This window comes from Myotis daubentonii, chromosome 3 (assembly GCF_963259705.1).
Source record: "Myotis daubentonii chromosome 3, mMyoDau2.1, whole genome shotgun sequence".
Classification (NCBI taxonomy): domain Eukaryota; kingdom Metazoa; phylum Chordata; class Mammalia; order Chiroptera; family Vespertilionidae; genus Myotis; species Myotis daubentonii.
Window position 1 is genome coordinate 38,946,489 of NC_081842.1, and position 20,432 is coordinate 38,966,920.

A 20,432-nucleotide genomic window follows, 5' to 3' on the forward strand; every position below is an offset into this window, starting at 1 on the left:
CAATACGTTATCAATAGGTATGGTATAAGAGAAACACTACCTGAAGAGATTACAATAATGACCTCTAAGAAAAGAAATGAGGTCAAACACGAAGGTTGAGATTGTGATTTGGGGTCAAAAGGGATAATAGCATGGGTCGATAAATAACTTAGACAAAAATGTCAGGGACCTAAGTATTGGTATGATAACCAAGGATACTCAATGCATCTCAAGATAGATTTTTGCAGTCTAATTAAATACCTTGTAAACTAAAATATGTTTTCATGACACTTTTAGTCCACTTGTGCATAATTATGTAATGTAGCCATTTGGGATTATGCCTTGGCATGAATGAAACTAAAAGCAAGGTCCTTCTGGTGTTTTTGGTTAAGTTCATTGGATAATACCTGTTTCCACAGAATATACTACTAAAATTGGGATGACAACAGAAGACTAGCATGGCCCTGTGTGAGGTTGATACACACATTCAAGAGATACTCCATATTTTTAAGCGAATGTTTTTATTTGATTCACTTACTAGCAGACTGTTTTCCTGATTCAAAGCAAATTGATGGAGTCCATTTACATTTCCTCCTCAGCCTGCCAGTATTGGCAGAATCCCCACTGTAATCACTGCAGCACAGTCCAGATCTTGTCATTTCATTTTGAAAATGTTACCCTTGCCACAGCCAGTGACAGCAATGATATGTGAATATCTTCTTTGTTCAGTGTTTGTGCATGGTAGTATGTAGTCATAGGCACAGACACATAGCTGCAGTTTTATGACACGTGGCCTCGGGAAATAGGAAAATCTATTGAAGACCAGAGACTGTGATGGAGCTTTATGATTGGTCTTTGATTCTCTCTCCCAAATCAATTTGGCCTTCTGGCAGATAGCAAAGATACGTTAAGTCTGGGATGTTGAGTTGGTCAAAAGTGAAAATAATACTCCAAAGCAAAGAGACCTATGAAAAATATCTGGATGCAATTAAGTGAATGTATTGTATCTACTAGTAGCCACAAAGTTGCTAGCTCCATCTTTGTTGGACTAGTCCAATGGTTGGCAAACTGCAGCCCCTTGAGTGTGGCTCTTCCACAAAATACCACGTGCAGGCACGCACGTACAGTGCGATTGAAACTTCGTGGCCACACTCAAGGGGCCAAAGAGCCACATGTGGCTCGCGAGCTGCAGTTTGCCGACCACTGGACTAGACTGAAAACTTACTGTTTTTCCATTTTGGACTTTGTTTGTTCGTTTGTTTGTTTCTCTGTGGACACAAACTGCCTGTTCTGTGCAAGGAAATAGAGTGACAGTTTCTACTGAGGAACCTGTAGCTGACCCAAGTTGTACTTTGCTTATAATGGCGGTATAGAGTTGGTATGCAAGACTTAACCTTTTGCCATTGTCAAGAAAGACTATAATATTTATCTGTGGGGGGCAGACAAGTTTTAATGTATATGGACCCTGGAGGGGTACCACCAGAAGGACTAGAATTTGACTAGAAGTCTCAATAATGACTAAATTGTTTTCATCCCATGACACAAGGAAATAAGGTAACTATTCATTTTTGATGAAGAGAGAAAAAGGCAAAGGGAACAGTGTGAAGCAGCTGTTTTCCAAAAGTTCATGCACCCTCACCCATACAGGAAGACTTGAAAGAAGGTTATTGAAGTATTCAAAACCATGGAAAGGCTTATGAAGGCATTACTCTATACCAAAAAGAAACACAAGTGGAAAGGCCACTTGATAAACTTCAGGGAAAGACGTTCTCTTTCCCGATGGCTTATGGAAACATCTTGCCTTTTGCTTGCTTATTACAGGTCTTTAAAAGAATCAGGTCAAGTAAGCTGGAAGATACGTTGCTGGTATTACCTTTTTGTAGATGTTCTTAATTTCATTAAAATGTTGAATTTCTATATTATTAAACTCTTCATGAATTTATCTAGCTAGACCCTAGATGATGTCCTCTTTTATCTCTTCTTTCTCTTTAGATAACAGCATCTGGGAAATAACTATTTTATAACAGCATCTGGGAAAAACTATTTTATAAATAAGCCAAGTCCAGGATGGTGTTAGCTTCATTAGGGCAAGAAAGAGTGAAGTTATTTTTGGCGAAGCCTCCAGACTTTTGAAAGAGAGGAGAATTAGTTCTAATACTGACTTTAAGCTGAAAAGTAGAGCCCTTTCATACTTTTTTCTTAAGTGAATCCATCAATCAAGAAAGGAACAATGTGTGGTTGGCGTCATTTGTGTAATTCCAAGTAATAAATGGATTTTATTCCTGAAGTATGTGGGACATGGGTCTCATTTGTCAAGGGGAATTACATAGGACTTTGTGCCCCATTTTTGGTTATCATCAGTAATAAGTTTGGTTCTAAACTTTTATTTGTAAAGGGTTGAGCTTTCATTTCTCTTTATCTTCCTTTGGAGCTAACATTTTTGCTTAGCAGGAAATTGGAGTAGTATTTCCAGACCCTCTTCATATTTTCCATTTCCTTTATAGTAGGCTATTTTGCTTGCTGGGCTGGTATTTTCATTGATCTCATTGGTTAAATTTTCATGGAGGCAGTCAGGTGCCTAAATAGGCTTCTGTTTTCATTGTCTTGTTTCTCTGTTTATATAAAAGATACTACTTTGTAATTATTTTATAAGGAAAGTATCTTTTTCTCATTAAAATTCATAGTGTATCTAATAGCTAATATTATTTATTAATCTGCACCTTCTTACTGGGTCTTACGTTTGTTTACCACTTTTGATTCTGCTACTCATACTGGATTCTTTTAACCCACCTTAATAAAGTCCTATTCACATTTATTGATAATTAAAAGTCTGCATTGGTATGGACATTACTGGCTTAGACCTTAATTGTTTGTCATTATTTTTAAAAATCCATTAGCACAGACTCTTTCTAAACCCATCCATGGACCTGATATTAGGGGACCCTTGTCTTAACTAATTCATTAAATCTCTGAAATGTATTTTCATAACATCTTTCATCACACTATGATTTTAATAGTGAGAATGAATTGCATCTCCTACTAAAGGATTTGAATTTTCTACGTATTGGTCATGAAAACTATTTTCTACCCTGAGGCTTTTAAGGTCTCTCTTAATTACTAAAAAGGATGAGTTAAAGCTGTTTTCTCATGGTTAGCTTGTAAAGGTCAGTGAAGGACAGCACTTTGAAAGAAATAGATAATACTCATCCTTCAGAGCTAGTGTATATTACAGCTGTCCCTTTGGACTCATTCCAACAACAGCTCAGTGACTCTTGGAGGAAGAGAATTTTTAGAGGCTTTAACTGGGGCTCAGGAAAATTATACTGAAAGACACTTGCTTCCATGCATATCTACTGTAGTGTAAAAATCATGCTTCTTATCCCTCAGATGCAGTTATTCTCTCAATGCTTTTGATTATCTTTTACAAGGTATCTTCATCCACTCTTTCTTGCTATTACTATTGCTTCTTTGTTCAGACCCTTGCTACCTTTTCCCTGAGATAATTTCAACAATTTAGTTTTCCTACTTATTCCCCTATACTCCAGGACTACGATGACTGACCCAGAACAAGACCTATCTTGGAAAAGTTCACAGTCTAGCAGGAAGTCAAATATAGATGTAGATAATTTTAATAAGAATGTATTAAGGTATAATTATATAAATACATGTAAGAGGCTGGGTAACATTTTTTGAAGGGAGTACTTAACTCTGGAAATATTTAAAGTAACTTTTAAAGAAAGTAGTCAGATCATAGAATTACCAATCCAGATTTTAATCATTTTATTTCTGTAGCAAGTGTGGAGGCAAGTTTTGTTTTCTTATTCTAAATCAAACTAAACTAAGGTTTTATTTGGTAATTAAAACAAAACAAAACAGGAAATCTTATTTTCTAGTTAATGAACAAATAAAGAGATATAACTGAGTTAGCCACAAAACTACATGTTAATGTTTTCCTGTTGACCTGACTGAGAATGAGGGTGGACATATCTTGTCAACATATATCTAAATATACATATTTATAAATGTATCCGTTAAATCAGATGTATTTGTAAACCTTTGGTCATTCAATAAACATTTATGCAGCTTCTATATTTATAGACCATAGCTATCCAGAAAATACAAGCTGCTTATTTTAGCAAATTGTGGCTGTTTGAGATGATTAAGCTGCCAATGGTGTCAGTATAGATATCCCCTAAATTTGCAAGTGTACACTTCAATATAGCTTTCTTATATTTAGTGATTTTTATGATGAACATATAATATTGATATTTAAATACAAATAACTATTTGAAACATACTGCACTTCTGAAATTAAAACCAGAATTTAAAATATCTGAAATATACGTTATGTATATTTTTAATTACATCTTTGGGGACAACATTAATAAGATTATATAAGTTTCAAGTGTGCAGTTCTATATATTGTACATATATTCTATATATTATGTATACTGGTATACTAGAGGCTGTGCACTGGTGCGGTCCCTCAGCCTGACCTGCGCCCTCTTGTAATCCAGGACCCTTTGGAGTATGTCGGAGAGCCAGTTTCGGCCTGATCCCCACAGGCCAGGCCGAGGGACCCCACCAGTGCACAAATCTATGCATTGGGCCTCTAGTATGCATATAAGATCTTTGGTTAATCTCTTCTTGCCCGCCATCCTTCCCTCTGGAGTGGCCACCGGGCCCCATCTCCACTGTGCACAACTGCCCTCCCCTGCAGAGGGCCAATGGGGGGTTCTGGGATCACTCAAGTGCATGACACCACCTAGGGTTTTATTATATGGGATAATAAAAGCCTAGTATGCTAAGTGTCCAACTGTTCAAGCAGTCTGACCACCAGGGGACAGACACTCCAACTGGTAGGTTAGCTTGCTACTGGGGTCTGGCCAATCGGGACTGGGGAAGACAGGCCAGACATGCCCTGGAGCCCTCCCGCGGTTCCTCCCTGGCCAGCCAACCTCCCGCGGTCCCTCCCTGGCGGGCCGGCCCCAATCAGGACTGGGTAAGATGGGCCAGACATACCCTGGAGCCCTTCCGTGGTTCCTCCCCGGCCCTGATCATGCACCAGTAGGCTCCCTCGGCCTGGCCTGAGCTCTCTCGCAATCCAGGACCCCTCAGGAGATGTTGGAGAGCTAGTTTTGGCCCTATCCCCACAGGCCAGGCTGAAGGACCCCACTGGTGCATGAATCCGTGCATCAGGCCAGTAGTCCTATCTAATAAAGAGGTAATATGCAAATTGACCATCACTCCAACACACAACATGGCCGCCCTCATGTGGACACAAGATGGCCAGCAGGGGAGGGCAGTTGGGAGGGACCAGGCCTGCAGGAGAGGGCAGTTGGGGGCGACCAGGCCGGCAGGGAAGGGCAGTTAGGGGCAATCAGGCCAGCAGGGGAGGGCAGTTAAGGGCAACCAGGCTGGCAAGGAAGGGAAGTTAAGGGTGACCGGGCCAGCAGGGGAGGGCAGTTTGGGGTGACAAGGCCTGCAGGGGAGGGCAGTTGGGAGGGACAAGGCCTGCAGGGGAGGGCAGTTGGGGGGGGGACCAGGCCTGCAGGGGAGGGAAGTTAGGGGTGACCAGGCCGGCAGGGGTGGGCAGTTAGGTGTCAATCAGGCTGGCAGGCAGCAGTGGTTAGGGGCAATCAGGCAAGCAGGCAGGCCAGGCGAGCAATTGGGAGCCAGCAGTCCTGGATTGTGGGAGGGATGTTTGAATGCCCGTTTAGGCTTGATTCCACCAGGATCAGGCCTAAACGGGCAGTCAGATATTCCTCAAGGGATCCCAGATTGGAGAGGGTGCAGGCTTGGCTGAGGGGAACCCCCCACCCCGCATGAATTTTGTGCACTGGGCCTCTAGTATATATAGAATAAACTTGCTTAATTAGACCTGTTTTCTGATGTAGCTAAACTTTTTCCAGCCCAGTGAAGCACCCCAACTTCTCTTTCAGGTAATTGTCATCAACACAGCAGTAAATGCCAACACGAAACAGATTATTATTGTAGATCGCACAGGGAGAACATAGGGTAAAATATGTAACTGCAGCAGTGTTTGACTGTATTCTGCACAGTGAGAAAACCTGAAGTCATTTTCAAGGTCCACCATTCTTTTCAGTCGGGTCAAGTTTCTAAACTTCCTAAATCTCTATTTTCTGGCTAATGAAAAGAAAATAGGATTCCACCAAGTCTCTTATCTACCTACTAGGGGCCCGGTGCACGAAATTCGTGCACTGGGTGTGTGTGGAGGGGGAGTGTCCCTCAGCCCAGCCTGCCCCCTCTCACATACTGGGAGCCCTCAGGCGTTGACCCCCATCACCCTCCAATCGCAGGATCGGCCCCTTGCCCAGGCCGGACGCCTCTGGCTGAGGCGTCCGGCCCGGGCAGCAGGGACCCGCAGCTGCAGCGGCCCCGCGATCGTGGGCTTCGCTTTAGGCCCAGGCAAGGGGCCCCTAGCTCCTGGGACTGCCAGCTTCGACCGTGCCCAGCTCCCATCGCTGGCTCCACCCCTACTTCCTGCTATCACTGGCCAGGGCAGAAAAGGCACCTGATTCTCCGATCATGGCTGGGGGGCAGGGCAAAGGCGGCCCCAGGGCCACCTTTGCCCTGCCCCCCAGCTCTTAGCTCCCCCCTGGGTTTCCGATCACTGTCAGTGGCAGGGGCTTCTTCCTGCTTTCCCTTTCGCCTCCCTGCATTGTGCCTACATATGCAAATTAACTGCCATCTTGTTGGCAGTTAACTGCCAATCTTAGTTGGCAGTTAACTGCCAATCTTAGTTGGCAGTTAATTTGCATATAGCCCTGATTAGCCAATGAAAAGGGTAGCTCATACGCCAATTACCATTTTTCTCTTTTATTAGTGTTGATTCCAGGACTTCTGTGAGGATCAAATGAGATGAGGCACAGGAAAACGCTTCACAGACATTTGGTTAAAGTGTGAAATGTTTGCACCTGGCTATAAAGCAAGTTGTGTGCCTGGGCTGAAGAAACTGTAAGGAGGCTAGTCGCTAGGGAGAGGAAGCCTGGCGTTGCTACGTGACGTCATTACCCGGCACCCACAGCCACCATTTCCAGGCTGGGCTTTGGGCTGCAGTTTGCACCATGGCGTCTCAGCAGTGTCAGCTGCTATTTGGTGGGCTGTCGCTCTGGGGTGGTGGCAGGGCCCGTGTCCCACTTGAGGGAAGCCGAGTGTTGCTTTGTGAGCACCAGGCCTGAGGTGCCAGTGTATGTCATGGCAGGTCCTGTGTTGAACATCTTCCCCCAGCGGTCAGTGCACATCATAGCAACCGGTCGGACACTTAGCACATTAGCCTTTTATATATATAGATCAGGGGTCCTCAGAGTTTTTAAACAGGGGGCCAGTTCACTGTCCCTCAGACCATTGGAGTGCCAGACTATAGTTTAAAAAAAAACTGTGAACAAATTCCTATGCACACTGCACATATCTTATTTTGAAGTAATAAAACAAAACGGGAACAAATACAATATTTGTATTTGCATGTGGCCCACAGGCCGTAGTTTGAGGACCCCTGATATAGGTAATCTACAGTCAGGTAATAGTTTTTTGTACTCTTTGCCTTGGTGACATTGACTCTAGAGTATTGTATTAGATTTTTGTTGCTGCATTTTGAGATGAATTTAAGCAAAAGAACACATCTAATGAAGACAAAGAAGATGGTGATAAACTATCTCACTTTCATTATAGCGAAGGGAATTGGGGGTAAAGAGACCTAGGGAAAATTCTTATCGCTGTCAAGTATGTGAAAAGATAGAGAAGGCAGACAGAACTGATTAAATGAAGTTTAGGAATAGCAATCTTTAGGAATAACTTTAGGAAAAATGTTTATATCAAGTAATGAGCTCCCAACAGTGGAAAATATCCAATTAAGTGACTTCTAAGAAACTTTCTATTTCAAGATTTTAATTTCACTGGCTAAAATTAATGTTTTGTTTGTTTGTTTCCCCCCTAAAAGACTTAGTTTGCAAGTGTAGGCTTGCAAAGGTAAGGTTGGGGATAACTTATTAGCTGTTGTGCATTTGGAAATTCTCCCATCTATATCAGGTAATTCTAATATAATAAAGTTTGTCAGAAGTCAGCAGACTTTTTTTTTATAATGGGCTGTAGTAAATATTTTAGACTTTGCAGGCTGCATGGGCTCTATAGCACCTGCGGAACTCTGTTGTTATAGTGCGAAAGCATCATTGACAATATATAACACAGTTTATTGGCTGTGTCCCAATTACATTTTATTTTCAAAAGCAGGTAATAAGCTGGATTTGCACTGTGGGCCATAGTTTGATAGCCCTTGCTTTAAATGAAATCTGGAAATACCATTCTAAGTTAAGAAAGACGAAGTTAATAAAACAACTTGTCAAAATGTCTTTGTCTTACTGGACTAAAAGAGTGCACATCAAATGTTCAAAATTTAAATTGCCCAATGCATTAAAAGTCAAATGACAGTGGAGAGTCTGAGACAATTTTATGCTGTTCATTTCTGCTCTTTTTTGGACCTAAAGGTATCTTTACTCTTGCTGAGCAAAACCATCTACTCCACTTGGACTACTAATGCACACCCAGCCCAAGAAATAAATGCAGCTTCAGGCCTCATAAGAACCAAGAGACTTTCAGTGCCTCTTGCCCAAACAGTAATTTTAATGTCAGAACAAGGAAGTAAACAAAAATATCTGATCAGCAAAGTATCCGTTACACATTTTGTGCTCCTAAGCGCATGCTGGAGCGGTTCTCATATCATCATGTGGTCTGCGGCCTTTTGTTTATAGACTGTTACAAAATGGTGGTCAAGTGTTGATGCTGTCTAGAAATGAATAATAGAAAAGGAGGCTACATCATCAGGCCGGCTAGCCACAGCTGAGGACTACCATGGGACAACCATTAGCTGCTATAAAACAAAGGATAGGAGCAATTTAAAAAATACCATCTCCAACCCGGGTTTGTTGGTTTTAGGGCCAAAAATACCCTCAGACCTTTTGATAATACTGAAGAACTTTGCTATATTGTCTTTTAGTATAGCACAGTAATTAGTTTTATAATGAGGACTCTTTAAGAAAAGGGTAAATGGTGACTTATATATACACTTTTAAGAAAATAGACACATATGTAATACCCTTTGTAATACTTTAAGCAATAAATAAAAAAAAAAAGAAAGAAAACTATGCAAAAAAATAAAAAGAAAATAGGATTAGTCCTGGCCAGTTTGCCGAGTGGTTATAGCATCAGACCAAAGGGTTGCAGCTTCAATCCCCGCCCCGGTCAGAACGTGTGCAGGAAGCAACCAATTATCTATCTATCTATCTATCTATCTATCTCTATCTCTATCTCTATCTCTCTCTCTCTTTCTTTCTTCCCCTCTCTCCTCCCTTCCCCCCGCCCATCCCTCTTCCTTTCCACTCTCTCTAAAAAAAAATCAATGGAAAAAATATCCTCAGGTAGAGTTATAAAAAAAGAAAATAGAATTGCCCCACTGAAATAACTTATCAATAGATGTATAAAAATTTAGGATAAGCAAAACCAATTTATTTCCTAAGAGTTCTGAATAGTTGTGATTTGTCAGCATATGAACATTTAGCCCTGGCATTCTGAACTCAAAAACCCCATAGAGTGTTCCTTGACTCTTAAAGTGTTTTATTTTTAGCAGATACATTTTTGTGACCTCAAACCTCCAAAATGCAAATTTGTATATTAAATTTAATTTTCAAATAAGTTATTTTTCTTTGTAAATAGATTATGCGCTCGAGTTTGGATAATTCAACTTTTTCTATTAACATTTAATTTTCTATAATGTAAAGGCCCTTTTACTGAAAATATTATATGCTCTGACTTATTAACTTTAAGGATTTTGCTCCAAATTCAGAGAATTGAGAAGATATTTTTATGCCTTGGCTTAACTTATTTGATTATATCCTATAGTTGAAAAGCAAAGTTTTAAAGAAATCTGAATTTTAAAATCATAAAAGTTTCATGTCATATTTTTGTTCAGAATACTTTTCAGGGACTTGCTTTTACTTAGGATGAACTATGTAATATTCAAACTTCTTAAGGTGGACTCTTGTGTCCCCTGCCTACCTCTCACCCCACCTTCCCTGTCACATACCTTCCCTATTACCATGCACTCAGACTCAAGCAATAAAAAACATCTTGTATTGCTGGTAACAGGCTACATTCTTTCATGATCTGTGACTTTGCACACATACTCATGTGGCGATCTAAAACACCCTCCTCTAGATCTCCCATGCTCCAGCCACCCCTTCTCTGCAAACTCTCTACTAATCTATAATATTCTTCTTAAATTTTACCTCTGATGCCTTCCCTAACCTCCTCAGGCAATTGGAGATTTCTTGTGACTTTTTCCAAGTTCATGTTCTGTCTCATAACAATTTCCTGTTGTTAAAGTTGTTCTGTGTTTTGTCTTCCCCAATAAACTGAGTCCTTCAACAACCGAAGGGAAAGCATCTTATCTACCTTTGTTTTCATAGCATAATTAGCCAGGAGCCTAGCACAAACAGATATTTCTCCAAAAACATGGGGTTGGTGGGGATGGAAAGCAAGGGATTCCTCACACCTAAGCTGTAGATAGCTGTACCATTTAAATAGGAATATTAGGAGTCCAGGGAACTAGAAGCAGCTGCAAAGTACCAGCATCTGAGCCACTCACTACTATTCCAAACTTGTCTGTGAGCCTTGCATTGCCAGTGCTCTTCAAGTTTCAGCTTTTGAAGTTGGCACAGCTTTATGAAACTCCTTATTTATTTGCCTCCCTCAGTAAAAGAACCCAGACCCCTTTTTCCCATCCCTATCTGGTATCAGTCCTGGATAATTCACAATAGCTTGAAAAGATAATATAGGAATGTTTTACAGGTTTGTTAATAGTAATATTTAACACATTTATGGGGTGCTTACTGGGCAAATATCTTTGCTTACATGTTTTTCATATATCACCTTGTCTAATATAACAGTCTGAAGTATACACCATATTTTTCCATGTATAAGATGCCCCCATGTATAAGACGCCCCCCACTTTTCCAACCCAAAATTAAGAAATCAATATTTTAAACATAAAACAGAACACACTTTTATTTAGTCATTACCACATGCAATGTTTACATACCAGTACTGTGATATTGTACAGCATATCACTTTATTCAGCCTCTGTTGCATCACTGCTCTCTTCTTCATCACTATTCCAGTCATATCAAGTTTTTCAACTTTTATTATATCACTGCTGTCTTCTGAGTCACTGTCTATATATGTGAGATCATTCTCATAAACTGATGGCATTTTCTGAGCTAACTTTGTTCATGTTCTCATGGCCAAACCCTTCTCTTCTCATGAAAATGAAGCACCATTTTGCCTTTCCTGTAAAAGCAACAGTGTTCATTTCATTGCAGATATTCTTGCCTGACATTGAAGAAGCTTGGTTGACACACATAAGCCACTCTGGCGCTGCTCCGTAACCCAAGTCTTAAGCCTCTGCTCCAAGTTTGCCCATTTTGCTGGTTTTCCTCTTAAGACCTTCTTCTTTTTTAGCAGCTTAAGGAATTGTTCTTCCTGTTTTCTCCACTGTCTGATCATACACTCAGTGGGAGGAGGTCCATATTGTCTCTCTGCAGCTCTGTGTCCATGCTGTTTTGCATAGCTGATTACATTCAGTTTGAATTTTGTAGAGTAAGACAATCGCTTACTGGTATTTATCTTTTATTTTTTGACATCTTTATGGGCTCAGAATGCTCTGGTCCCTGTTGCATCTGTGCACTCTCCACCTCCACCTCCAATTACTGCATCAGCTGACATCAATAACAATAAGGCTTGTGATTGGAGGAAGCCTGTTTGACAAAGTATGGGCAGTTACGCACCTTCACGGCTCCCTCCTCTGCTGACTTCCGTGTATAAGACGCTCCTCAATTTTCAGTCTAACAATTTTAGAAAAAAATAGTGTCTTGTACACGGAAAAATATGGTACCATCATCCCAATTTAACAAATGGGGGGGGGGGGGGGACAGAATGAAGTTCAGCGAGATGAATTAAACTTTCTCAAGGCCACACAACTAATTAAGGCAGCCAGAATTTGAATCCAGTGTAACTTTAGAGCCCATTCTCTTACTCACCACCAATGAGTATTACCTGGCCATAACTGAAGCCCAAATAACAGCATGTACTTTGAAATCACCTAGACATAAGTTCAAAAATCCATATCTGGTGGTGAATAACTTCACTTCTCTGATCTTTTGTTTCCCTATATGTAAAAATAGCAATACATATCTTAAAAAGGATTATTGCCTCCCTAAGTGCATTATATTTCTACACTTCTGTTCATGTGAGCTCTGAGATAATGGTTTGTGCAGAATAAGGCTTGGCATAAGAAGACAGATAAGCCAAAACCGGTTTGGCTCAGTGGATAGAGCGTCGGCCTGTGGACTGAAAGGTCCCAGGTTCGATTCCGGTCAAGGGCATGTACCTGGGTTATGGGCACATCCCCAGTAGGAGATGTGCAGGAGGCAGCTGATCGATGTTTCTCTCTCATCGATGTTTCTAACTCTCTATCTCTCTCCCTTCCTCTCTGTAAAAAATCAATAAAATATAAAAAAAAAAAAAGAAGACAGATAAGCATCCTCTCTCTTCGGTATAACATGACCATAATATCAACCAGTGCCTGCCCTCCAGGATCTCCAAGTGTTTTATGGCTATGATCGTATTTATTCTCTTATGAGAAGAGTGTATTTTGAGTATTTCATAGTTGTTAATTGCCCATAAATATACTATATTATAATAAAGATTAGAATCAACGATCTGTCTACTATACTAGACTTCTCTTTTGCTAATTCTTAAGTAACATATGAAACTCTGGAGGTTGTTATTTATTCTATAAAATAATTGCCCCCAGGATTTCATAACATAGACCTGTTAGTGTCATTCAACAAAGAAAACTATAAACACAGCTGCTGTTTTGGTGTCGTTCGTGGTTTGGTTTTGTTTTTATTTGAACTTTTTGTGCAGGCAGGTCATCATTTAAAAGTAGTCATTTGGCATTATCCCTTGCATTCTTTAAATTGCTTGTATGTTTTAAAAATCTTAGCCTAAGTCACTTCTAAAATTATACACACAGATCCATCTGGTTTTTTACTAGACAGTGAATTTTCTTTGAAAAATGTAAGAAACAGGAGAACTATATTTTAAATCCTATAACTTTAGTGGGTCTCTTAAATTTGAAGAAAAATATGTTAAATATTAAAAAATAATTGTATATTATTGATTGTCTTCCAATTTTTATATTTCCAGAGGCAGGGTAAGGCTTGAAATTTCTTCTATTTCTACTCACCTCTTTATTATGTTAAAACTTTGACGCATACCATAAACACTTGTTTGTAACTAAGAACTAGTACAGTAGAAATGGCTGCCCAAAGTAGGCCTGTTGCTCTCTCTAGCCACACTGAGGTGAAAGATGCATTGTCGGGAGCAAACCTAGATGCAGGGAGACCACTTAGGCCTTTGCAGTGGTCCTGACAAGAAATAGTAGTGGCCTGATCCAAGGTACTGAAAGTGATAGGGAAGCAGTGTAGACAGATCAGGAGATAGAATTAACGGAATTTGTTGATGGCTTAGATGTTGATAGGTATGACATAGAGGAGTCAGAGATAGATTTCTGGATTAGATGCAACAGGTTCCTCACCTTTTACTGTGTTTGCTTAATACCTGCGTATCCTTAAAAAATTCAGCTTATATGTTACCTCCTGTGAAAGCCTCCCTACCCCAATTTCCATTGAGTCAAGTGACAACTGTGAGCTTTTATAGCATCTGGCATTCTCCATGAGAACATGTTTTTCTGTTTCATATCTGTGAATTTAATTACCCCACACCCAACATACACATAATCTTCCCACTCTTGACTTTGTCTTGTGAAGGAAAGGGTCATGTGTCTTGCTCATCGTTACATTCCCAGCACCTAACATGGTTCTGGGGACAGCACCAATACATATTTAGTGAATAAACCAAGTGTCATTTATAGCTATTGTCCCCAGTGCCTGTAGTAATCAAATATAGTAAGTTATCTGGACCTTTGATTCATTTCTCCAGCTTTCATTTCTTTTTTATTTTCCTAATGTCTCTCACTTTGCCTTTTTTTATACCTTCACAGTTTAGCTCGCTGAGTAAAATTAAAAAATAAACACAAACAACAAGAAATAAACTTGTGCTTTCTGGTTTTGACAGTATCTTCCAAAAGATCCCCTCAAGATTATTGACATCTAAAAAATTAGGGCTTCAAATCATAATGATAATTAATATTTTTAAAACTATTACAAGTGTTTGCCCTAGCTGGTTTGGCTTTGTGGATAGAGTGTCAGCCTGTGGTTCGATTCCAGTCAAGAGCACATGCCTGGATTGCAGGCTCAATTCCCAGTGTCGGGTGTGGAGGAGGCAGCCAATCAATGATTCTCTCTCATGGTTGATATTTCTATCTCTCTTTCCCTCTCTTTTCCTCTCTGAAATCAATAAAAATAAATAAATAAATAGATAAATAAATAAATATTACAAGTGCTTAACAAGATTAGAACATTGTACTGACAAAGAGAGTCAATGGATCTCCTTTATGTGTAGATCATTTCAATCAGAGGTATTAGGACTAGGTTATTTGATGAAGTGGATGGATCATTGTCAGTTGGTCACATCTCAAGGAAAATGCATTGATGGCACTTTATATTAGAGTGACCATGTACCTAATATACTTTAAAAACATAATGGTCCAAGATATCACTTAGAAAATAATCAGTACACAAGAGGGAATTACAAAGATTGATTTAAGAAAGAAGAAAAGCCCTAACGGATTTGGCTCAGTGGATAGAGCGTCGGCCTGCGGACTCAAGGGTCCCAGGTTCGATTCTAATCAAGGGCATTTACCTTGGCTGCGGGCACATCCCCAGTAGGGGGCGTGCAGGAGGCAGCTGATCAATGTTTCTCACTCATCGATGTTTCTAACTCTCTATCCCTCTCCCTTCCTCTCTGCTAAAAATCAATAAAATATATTTTTTAAAAAAAGAATGCCAAAGATTCTTAAGAAAGAAGAAAAGATTAAGCTATATAATTTCTCATTACCACAGGGTGGAGGTTGGGAAGAAAAAGTAAAAGGTTTTACTTCTCTAAGCCTTTGCTTTACTCATCTTTAGAATGAGAGCAGTTGGCCCATGATAAAGGATCCTTTTTAGCCCAGATTCTGCTTAATAAAATAGAAGAGAATGGTAGCGGTGATAGGTGATAGAAATTTTGGGTTCAGTTACAACTTAATTCATTCTTCCCATAGTCTCATTTCTGTCTTGATAAGACCTGATTGTTAAAAACTCATTCATATAAAATGTTTTTTATTAAATGAATTTACTAAATAAAATGAAATACAAGTGATTTTTTCTCATTTCTGCTTTGCAATCGATTCTTTAAGCCTAATTTGGAGCAACAGTCTCCATCAAAATATTTAAGATAAATTATTATTACTTATCCTAATTAATTCAAACTATGGAAAATGAGTTTTTACACTTAATAATGCCATAAATCTATTCTTCTATAGTTGTTTCTCTTTTAACATATGTTTTCCTTCTTTGGTTTAGATTTCTGCTTTGGGACAGCCACACATCTAATTCCTTAAAGTAGTTTTATATGTAAAACTTATAAAGGATCGGAACAATGCCTCCAAGACCATCATCAGGTGAACTGTGGGGCATCCACTTGATGCCCCCAAGAATCCTAGTAGAATGTTTACTACCAAATGGAATGATAGTGACTTTAGAATGCCTCCGTGAGGCTACATTAGTAACTATAAAGCATGAACTATTTAAAGAAGCAAGAAAGTACCCTCTCCATCAACTTCTTCAAGATGAATCTTCTTACATTTTCGTAAGTGTTACCCAGGAAGCAGAAAGGGAAGAATTTTTTGATGAAACAAGACGGCTTTGTGATCTTCGGCTCTTTCAACCCTTTTTAAAAGTAATTGAGCCAGTAGGCAACCGCGAAGAAAAGATCCTCAATCGAGAAATTGGTATGAGAAAATTTTTGACTAAATGTCATTGTCATCCTATTCTAAATGCAAATAACTGTGCAACTTTATTTTCTCCTCACTGAAATATCTCTGTGTGAACCAGTTAATTACCTTTGTAATCTTAAATAGATTTTTAAATAAGAATCATTCCAAATCTAAAGTATTTTTTTACTATTGGATTAAGAAACTATTTTTAACACCTTGGTATTTTTTATAAAGTTTTCTTTAAGAAGTATGATTTGTATAGTTGACTTAGATTTGTTATAGCCCAGTTTGTTTTATTATTCTCTAAAAAATAATTGATATGGATAATGTTTGCTGCCTTTGCTCCAAGTTGCTAAATATAATGTTTATTAAAAATATTTGAGTCCTTGTCAACTCTTACTGTATGTGTTCATCAAAAACTTTTTAAACCCAGAGAAACTTCTTTATTCTATTGTGATCTTCCAAATCTATCAAGTTTTCTATTTAAAAGAAACATGTTTATACTGTGTATTTAATAGAATATTATCTTCTTTCTATAATTTTTTAAGGCTTTGCTATCGGCATGCCAGTGTGTGAATTTGACATGGTTAAAGACCCAGAAGTACAGGACTTCCGAAGAAATATTCTGAATGTTTGTAAAGAAGCTGTGGATCTTAGGGATCTTAATTCACCTCACAGTAGAGCAATGTATGTTTATCCTCCAAATGTAGAATCTTCACCAGAATTGCCAAAACACATATATAATAAATTAGATAAAGGTAAGAAAATTTGCAGTCTACCATAATTGGTTACTATAGTGAAAACTTCTATCATGTCTCTATTTTTAAAGTATTTTTTATCTCAATTGATGATAAGCTTCTTGAAGTCAGATACTGCTTATACTGACAAGATATAGTTGAGTGCCAAGTATACAACTTGTGTACAAATAAATACTTATTAATTGAATGAATTGTGTGCATATGGTGCTGAGCCCTTGATGAATTGTTTATTCAGAATAAAACTAAAGAACTTTGAGTTTGACATTCCTTGCTGTAGAATTATAGCTGATTATCATTTCACATGTAAAAACAAGTATAAATAGACACACATTTTATGAAATTTTAGGAAAACTACATCGTCTTGATATATATCATATATTCAAAAAAATTCTTAATCTTAATGTTAGATATACTAAATCTGATCATAATGAGATTGACTTTTGACATTTTAATATATTGATTTCTAGATTTAAATAAACAAGAAAAAATATAAACTATATATTTTTTGAAATGAAAATATATCAGATAAGTATCTGTATTTTTCAAGATAACAAAGTGAAGTTTATTTATTTTTGTTTTTAATCCTCACCTGTGAAACATGCTTATTGATTTTAGAAAGAGGAGGGGGGGGTTAGGGGTGGGGGGAACATCTGACAGCTGCCTCCGGTACACGCCCTGACCTGGGATGGAGCCTGCAATCTCGGTATGTGCCCTGACTGGGAATTGAACCCCAACGTTTTGTGTATGGGACAGCGTTCCAACCAACTGAGCCACACTGGCCAGGGCCAAAGTGAAGTTTTTAATTTGAAGTTATAGAATAGGTTAACTCTCACGCACTAATAAATATAAAGTTCTGTTAGTAAAATAAGTTAAATCTTTTACTATTCTACCCATATTATTCAAAGTAGTTTAATGAAATATAACATTTTATTTATTTGAAATTCTTTTCTACTCTAGCATACTTTTTAAAATGGTACAAACACTCTTTTATTTTTACCCAATCTTTATGAAAAATTTCCAACATATAAGATAGTTGGAAAAAACTTTACTGTGAATACCCAGCCCATTCTGACAGTTTTAATCTTTCTAGTTTATCATCTTTTTTTTTTTTTAATCCCCTGGCTTAATTGATCTTAAAAGAAAACAAATTAAGAAAATGCATCTTATTTTCCCTCCTCCCCCATCTTTTCTCTCATTCTGATTTATCATCTTTCTTTAAGTCTCCATGATTCTTTCCCATAGTTACCAGAAACTCTTCCACTTCTGAACCTTTTGTATACCATCATGAGTCACTCTTCACAGAGGTTGTATCCATGAAGTATGACATGTAGTTTAAAATGGAATTATATTGGTCTCAAATACTTGTGACCCATCAGTCAGTTTTTCATGCTTGCCATAAAACATGAGATTTGGACATAGCCTGGCAGCCCTATTAGATCAGAAGATTTACCTGCATTTAATTAGTTAGATTATAAGTCATTAATGATTATGATTAGAAGAATGGTAGTGCATGCTTTTTGAAATTTGTCTCTTGAAAAATGAAGTATATATGGTGATTACATCTAATAATGTCTTCCTCTTATAGGGCAAATAATAGTGGTGATTTGGGTAATAGTTTCTCCAAATAATGACAAGCAGAAGTATACTCTGAAAATCAACCATGATTATGTGCCAGAACAAGTAATTGCTGAAGCAATCAGGAAAAAAACTCGAAGTATGTTGCTATCATCTGAACAACTAAAACTTTGTGTTCTAGAATATCAGGGCAAATATATTTTAAAAGTGTGTGGATGTGATGAATACTTCCTAGAAAAATATCCTCTGAGTCAATATAAGGTGAGTAACAAGTTTCAAAAATATTAATTTTAAATTTAAAAAGTAATCACATTGGGGACTATTGTCTGCATTTTCAGAACATACATTTTGAGAAATTAATATTATTAAGTAATATTCACTAGTTTGTTTTGATGCAATAATTATTTAATTAGAGAGATTGATGATGAATTTAATTTGAAAAAAAACATGCTATTTCTTTAAATTTTATGTAATAGTATTTGGGGATCTGACTATGTATGTGGATAAGCTGATTAATGGTTTTGCAATTGTAACAATAGTTATATCATTATTCAGATACAAACATTTGATTTGGTGACTGTTTAATTGTGCTATAAGGTAAGTACAATGTTTCAGGTATTCTGCATGCAAAAAAAAAATGCATCATATGCTTTTCTGAACAGCTCCAGTTCTATAGTGGAAATACTTTTATTAGCCAATAAGAATTTTAAATACCATGAAACTTGCACAGAAGGCTTTTCATATGCCTTTTTTTAAAAAAATATATTTTATTGATTTTTTACAGAGAGGGGTAGAAAGTTAGAAACATCAATGAGAGAGAAACATCTATCAGCTGCCTCCTGCACACCCCCTACTGGGGATGTGCCTACAACCAAGGTACATGCCCTTGACTGGAATTGAACCTGGGACCCTTGAGTCTGCAGGCCGACGCTCTATCCACTGAGCCAAACCGGTTAAGGCTGCCTTTTTTTTTTTTTAAAAGGGTTTATTGTATTCATTTGAATATGCAAGAAAGCAATTACATAAATGTCCCCTTGTCAAAAAAAGACAAACATAAAAACATTGTCAGTTACACTAACCCCAAAATATGGCGTATTTTATCTCCTTCCAAGCAATGGCACTAGCAGTAATTAAACATTTCAAAAAAAATCTATTACTTACTGTGAAGATATACTATTAATATTACCCTACTCTCTATTGTGTTTATTTAATAAATACATATAAGAAGCAACTATACTTGTACCAAGTGTATGCTAAGTACTGATTTATAATACCAAGCAAGACATTGTTCTGGTCTTCAGGTTGCTTACAGTCTAGTGGATTTATGGGTAAGAAAATAGGCTATTATAATATGTACATAGAAGCATTTATTTTTTTTTTAGCAAATTGGAAGTATCATGTCTTTTTTTTAAATATATTTTTTATTGCTTTCAGAGAGGAAGGGAGAGAGAGAAACATCAATGATGAGAGAGAATCACTGATTGGCTGCCTCCTGCATGCCCCCTACTGGGGATTGACCCTGCAACCCAGGCATGTGTCCTTGACTGGAATTGAACCTCGGACCCTTTGGTCCACAGGCTGACGCTGTATCCACTGAGCCAAACCAGCTAGGGCAGTAGCATTTCTATTTGAAATTTCTATCCTATCTACGATCAAACAATGTGTTTTAATATATTTTTAAATACATCCTATATTTTTATCAGTCTCCTCTTATTTTTGTTTTGTTTTACTTTTTAGCAAAACAAATGTTTCTCAAGGAATTTTGCAACAAAAGAGCAAGGGGGCAGTAACCCTTGGATTGGACATCAATATGACTTAATATATAGAATGATAGAAGCTTACTAAATGATGTTGCTTTTCCTTTAACAAGTGCAGTGTTTTCATAATGAGTATCCTCTGATCCTTGTTTGTAATTTTTTTTTTTCTTACAGTTAAGGGTAGAACTAAAGTGTCAAAATCCGACCTCTTTTTTTTTTCTTTTATACAGTTTAGATTCCAATAGGGGCTTGGTTGATCTTGTGCTATAACCTAACTCCCAGATATGTATTTTATTTATTTTTTAAAAATATATTTTATTGATTCTTCACAGAGAGGAAGGGAGAGGCTGA

The 20,432-nt window shown here is 37.9% G+C and overlaps 1 protein-coding gene and 1 pseudogene across 3 annotated transcripts in view; both read left to right on the forward strand.

Annotated features, from left to right (window-relative positions):
• The window catches only part of PIK3CA (phosphatidylinositol-4,5-bisphosphate 3-kinase catalytic subunit alpha), a 77,027-nt gene that overhangs the window by 23,597 nt on the left and 32,998 nt on the right, over nucleotides 1-20,432 (forward strand). For 2 of the 3 annotated variants that reach the window (XM_059687078.1, XM_059687079.1), the window contains exons 2-4: nucleotides 15,579-16,006; nucleotides 16,540-16,749; nucleotides 18,335-18,585. In XM_059687078.1, coding sequence (XP_059543061.1) covers nucleotides 15,655-16,006; nucleotides 16,540-16,749; nucleotides 18,335-18,585 — 813 coding nt within the window. In that variant the 5' untranslated portion in view covers nucleotides 15,579-15,654. The remainder of the gene's footprint in view (nucleotides 1-15,578; nucleotides 16,007-16,539; nucleotides 16,750-18,334; nucleotides 18,586-20,432) is intronic. The other variant, XM_059687080.1, reaches the window with a different exon arrangement.
• LOC132232107 (U6 spliceosomal RNA) lies at nucleotides 388-488 on the forward strand (annotated as a pseudogene).